The following is a 5,901-nucleotide window of genomic DNA, read 5'->3' on the forward strand; positions in this document are numbered from 1 at the left end:
CCAAGAGCATGGGAAAGTTCTGGGCAAGCAACTCGCCCAGACAGCCACACCATGTACTAGAGATCACATGGGCCAGGCGAGTAACTTGCCTAGACCACGTGAACCACAGGCTCACGTGTAAAAGCACACACAACTGCGGTGAATCCCACGCATGCAAGAACGAAAACCCCTCCCACCACCATGAGAAACATAACAATGAAATGTCATTCTCTGGGGGAGGCAACCCTCGGTTCAATCCAAACAAGCCACTGGACATTGAGATACGACAACCCAGGGAGCAAGTGCCACGAACCAACAACCATCCGCATTGCAAACAGGCACCACATACCCCCAGCCTCCTCAGAGGGGCTTCCAACCATACACGGTGCAAACTGCACTAATGGTGCAACAAGCACCATTCCAGGGGCAACATTTGCTGCTGCAGCCCCAGGTATACTCCCCAGGGAACTTCCCAGGCCAGATCAACCCATGGATCGGCCAATTTGGCCCAGGTCCAACAACACCCCAGCCAAATGCAGGCTGGGAATCAGCTATCGCATCAGTGGTAGCTGCTCAGACAGGTCAGCTCCATGAGGAGCTGAAAGAGATGAAGTCCCTCGTAGGAGGGAGACGAGGGAGCGACAGCAGCTCCTCATCCAGACTGTCCAAACAGGCACGGCGACAATTGCACCCAGGCCGCTGAGTACCTCAGCACCCTATGGGCAAGCTACCCTGCAGGGAAGTGTCCACATGTTATATGAGACCACCAAACTCAACGAGTTTGGCAAAGTCGAAGCTCCAGTCGATGTAACAATTGACCCCAACTTCCCCATGAGGAGAATAGTGGGGTCAGAAGTGGTGCATGACACCGCATACACTTGGTGGACAAGCGTGAGTGGGAGAGAATTCATACATTGGTACGAACAGGCCAAAGCCGCCTTCAAAAGCAGCAAGGTACACAGAATCCTTTGCAAAAAAGCGAAGGAAACCGAGAAATACTTCTTGGGACTCCTGAGTATTGCAAGACTCATGGAGGAGTATAATTCCCTGGAGAACAAGGGAGAAAATCTCCTGGGAAAGTCTAGGCAAAGCTGCCTATATAAAGTCCCAGTTCAAACCACTCAGGACTCCTGAGGAATGTGCTGCAAGAACTGCAGAGCAGGAAGCAAAAGCTTCCAAATACCGGGAAAGAGACGCAAGTCTCCATGCTGGACAACCAGGCTAACGACCACCCTTCCCCACAGGAAGAACGGTAGACCTACCGTACTCCACACCTGAGCCAAGTAGCTCAGGAACACAACAACCTGCTCCCACCCAGGGAGTGCCCACTATGTCGAGCCCACAGCTCAACAATGTAGCCCAGGCTATGTCATCACATCTGACACAGCAATCAGATGTCCAGATGAACAACCCAGAGGAAAACCCTCCTCCAGGGCAATAACTCCACCCTTGAGGAAAGGGAAAGTGACATGGTAATACGCCATCAAGGCACCCGTGAAAACACCTTCCCCCAACTCGAGGCCCTGCACACAATATTGTATGCAAGGAACTGCAAGTAACAATTGCGGAAATCTCTACTTTGTCAAAAGATCCACATCCACCACCGCTCGTGTGTAAACACCACTTACACATGAACCCTCATGGAACAAGTGAGGAACACCAAAGACATACAACCTTTGGGTCGAAATTCATTTTTGACAAACTCCATTACTCTCCTCTCTGTGATACCCATGTATTGCTGTTCACTTCAAAGTGACGGCCCACACTCATTTCTCTCTCCTTCACCGACATGTACAAATCGCCCACTTTAAAGTGGCGATACCATACACTCATTGATAATTTCAAACTCAATGTAAATCAATTCTTAAACTTTATTTTCTTCACCATTAACTTTGTATGCATTGCAAATGCAACGCAAGGGGGGAGAATGTCAGGGCAATAGCCCTGAACCCCAAGCCACATGTAATTAGATACATATAGTCACATGGGTAAGCAGGAACCTCCAGGTAACTGCTTACACACTACCGTAAAATACACACTCTTGTATCACTTACAGCTCTGTGTGCTGAGCTACCCTGAGACCTCACATTGAGAGTGTGATCCAGGTTCAACAGCATGCATGCAGGGTGATCGTCTGCATCGACAGAGCAAGTGGGTTCATGGTTGAAACTCTCGGACATCGCTTCATGGGAGCTTTTGTCATTGGAGTGGGAATCCAAGTCATAGATTGCTTTGCAACAAGTCTGCATTGGAAATATCATGGGCTTTGCAGGAGCTCTCTTCATGAAAGTATGCAAACAAGTGAAAACTGTTTGGCAAGGGCTCTCATCATCAAGGGGCTTATGACTAACTTGGCCTCTATGCTGGCTCCACTGCTTTGGAACTTGAGATCAACAGCTGCTACTGTGGGATGGGCTTGTGTGAGGTCTCAGTGGGTAGCTCAGCACACAGAGCCGTAAGTGATACAAAGATGTGTATTTTACAGTGTGTGTAAGCAGTTAACTGGAAGTTACCGCTTACCCATGTGACTATATGTATCTTGTAATTACATATGGCTCGGGGTTCGGGGTTATTGCCCTGACAGCTTGTGTACAGCGTAACAGCATGTTTTAGGAGGTATGAACACAATTAATAGATGGCTGCATGTAATACATTTCTGCTAGGAAGAATGAATGGGAGGGTGGGAAAGTAAAATTCCCACGAATTCCTGACTCGAAGGTGACCTTGCAAGCAAGGTAACATAGTTTTCTCTCACAACAAAATGAATATCAAACACATAAACAACTGAGTACAAGAAGTGAGTAGGAAAGGGGGAAAGTTTGAAAAGGCAGGTCCTGCAGAATGTATGTCTACTTCAATTTCAATGAGATGAAGTCACCAACCGACTACCCGCAAAATTGGAGTGTCCCTAGGTGCCTTCACAACTAGTGGAAGAGCATGGTCTATCATGTCACTGGTTAGGGCGGCAGGCTCTTCATCATGTTGACCTAACCTGGTGGCTATCAACCCCGCAACCCCTGCAGCTGCCCCATCAGTACTGCTCAGCTCCATTGAATCGGTATTGCTATCGCTCCAGGCACTTTTAACCCTGACACCCAGGTAGGAAGCAGTGATGGCAGGTCCCCAGTTGGAGAAGGTCGCGAAATTGCAAAGGTTGTCAATGGCACCAATGGTGTTAACTCCAGCAAGATGTTGAGGACTGAGAGATTCTGCATTCACGCCCCGATCCCCCGCACCTATTACAATGTGCAACCCATGGTCTATGAGAGACTGGATGACTTGGTCCAAGTAATTGTCCCCAACCATGTTGGGGGGTAGTAAAATGATGGAAGGGTGACCATAACGGAATTTTCTTTGATAAGCCCAGCTGAGGGCTGCGACCAGGTTGGATGCATATCCCATACCATAATTGTCACAAACCTTGAGCGAAATAACCTTGGCACCAGTCGCTGGGCCATACCCTAGCCCCGCTGCCAGTGCGGCAACATATGTGTCGCGACCGCTATAACCGTCCTCATATGGACCAAAAATCTGCATACACAAATAGGTATGAATGAACATATATGACACAGAGTGTGTAAAGAGATACGCACCTTACCGAGAATAACCTGATCCGTACCAAAGCAGCTGTGCCCACGGTAAACACCAGCACCTGGGATATAAATATCCACTCCACTTCCACATCTTTTGACCGGGTTATCCCCTATTTTAGCCGCAACATCGTTGCGCTCTGTCACGTCCCTCTCATTCACTTCGCGGAGGTCGTGGCCAGTGAAAGTTATGCCATCAGCTACGACATAGGCAACTTCGGGGCAGCTAAGAATGTGAGCAAGGGATGCTCCAGTCAAGTGTGCGGAGTAGCCATTCGGGACTAGGAAAGTTATTATATCTTCGGGGGGAAATCCTCTAATATCAACTTACTTTCATACCGGTGAGTGAGTAAAAATTCTGACCCAGGGCTCCGGGTTGATATCCGAGTAATACCTTCAATATGGTCTTCCATATTTGTACCGGATTTCAGCACGCTAAGTAATGAGTCGGCCAGTATCATGCTATGCCTGTGTATGGGACATACACGATGTACGAGTCAGGTCTTACTGGACCCTTTGGCATCCTGATACGAACAGAGGCAGCGAGGGCCGTTGCTGTAGTGGATGCGAATATAACGACGAGAATAGTTACGGTTGAGAACTTCATTGCTGTAGCTACTGGATGGGTGGTGAAGAACAGGGGGCTAGGGAGAACCGACGGCAAGCTGAGAGGATGTCTAATAATATATCAGCCATGGCTCCTAGCGGATCGGATCGGGATCGGGATCAGACTCCGCGGATATTTAGAGATTTGAAACAAAATCCGTTAGAAATCCGCGGATATGCGGACCAACCGCGGATTGTAGATGAAATGTTCCGAAATGTCATTTCGTCAGAATGTCCTTGATGAGAGGTTTCTAACAATACCAAATTTATCCATATTGATGGAGAGCTGATGGAAATATGGGGAAAACTTGGAGGTCAAATGCCTAATTTGGAAATAACGGGCCTGGTGGTCAAATAAGACTTGAAAAATAGGTATAGAAACATAGGAGGGGTATCTAGGACAGTAGGCGACAATAAGTCCGCGGATAATCCGCCCATCTGCGGATCAGAAACCGCGGATATTATCCACTGAAAATCCAAAACCGGATCCGTGAATTTTCGGATGCGGTTGCGGATATCCGCAGATCATCCGATCCTCTAGGAGCCCTAATATCAGCACATTACACAACCCAATTTTCGCCTTGGGCTGCACAATACACATCCTGATTGGAGGTAGATCCATTTCATGCAGTGAGACTTGACAACCTATTGATGGAAAGGAGGAGTGTGAGTATGGCTCCTATCAAATTGCCCTGCAATCTGGCGGATTTGGGGATGAAGGTTGAAGGTTGAGGGAAAAATTGGCAGATCGCAATCTGAGGAAATCCACCAGGCTCGTACCCAGTTGGAGGAGCCTGTGGACATGCATGAGAACATCATGAAAACCGGTATGGCTCTAGAGCACTCAGGCGCATACTAGAGATTGGTTCCATAGTATTCAAGAGCTCCCACAGCTCCTGAGTGTGTCTCATACTGTCAAAGACCAGATTTGAGATGAACAAGAATGACTCAGTGTTTGGAGGGCTGCAGCCTCAGTGACTTAGCCAGGAGCACTGTGCCCAGTAACATGTTGGTGCCCTGATTTACAGACTGGGAGGCTTCTGGAAAGGGGGATTAACTTCAGTTGATTATTGACTGAGGTGTCTGGTATCTACAACTAGCATATATATAGATACAATGTGTCATATCCATCCACAGCCACCACCTTCCGTCACCTCCAGCCATCCTGGATTGCCTCTGCTTGTCAGGGATGCATCCAGGGTTGAGGGGGCCTGGGTGTAATGCCTGGCACTGAGGCCTTTGTGGGGTGTGGAGCAGGCATGTGTACTGACAGGCCCGATGCAGGATGGTGGTCCCTGGCCACTCAGACTGAAGTGGGAATAGTGAGCTGTTATTAAAAGGGGAACCTATGCTACTTACCTGAATGTCAGGGACATGTCAGGGGTGGAGGGGGTCCAGATGTATCGCCTGGCAGAGGGGCCCTCGTGTGGTGTAAACCAGGCATGCATACTGGCAGGTCCGGGAAGGGACAGCAGTCCCTGGCCACTCAGACTGAAGTGGAGAATGTGAGAAGAAGGTTACTTCTTCGGTTCTGTCATATCCATCCCTGGCCATCGACTTCTGATCCTCCCGATCCCTCCAGTATACCTCCACTCCTTCTTCACTAACCTCGGAGCTCCCGTATTCTGCAATCACCTTGGTACCCCTCGATGGTCACCACCCCCTCCTTTCGATTTATTACCTACACCTCCCTAAGTACGGAGCCCTGAAGACTTCTGGACAGCTC

The 5,901-nt window shown here is 48.8% G+C and overlaps 1 protein-coding gene across 1 annotated transcript; it reads right to left on the reverse strand.

Moving 5' to 3' along the window:
- Positions 1-2,853: 2,853 nt before the first annotated feature.
- On the reverse strand, positions 2,854-4,176 carry EI90DRAFT_3128539 (peptidase S8/S53 domain-containing protein; the record flags this gene model as incomplete). Its single annotated transcript, XM_039064105.1, has 4 exons — positions 2,854-3,510; positions 3,573-3,850; positions 3,901-4,004; positions 4,055-4,176. The coding sequence occupies 4 exons, from the start codon at positions 4,174-4,176 to the stop codon at positions 2,854-2,856; spliced, it is 1,161 nt and encodes a 386-aa protein (XP_038912422.1).
- Positions 4,177-5,901: the final 1,725 nt, after the last annotated feature.

This window comes from Cantharellus anzutake (genome assembly GCF_015039405.1).
Source record: "Cantharellus anzutake strain C23 chromosome Unknown EI90scaffold_50, whole genome shotgun sequence".
Taxonomy (NCBI): Eukaryota; Fungi; Basidiomycota; class Agaricomycetes; order Cantharellales; family Hydnaceae; genus Cantharellus; species Cantharellus anzutake.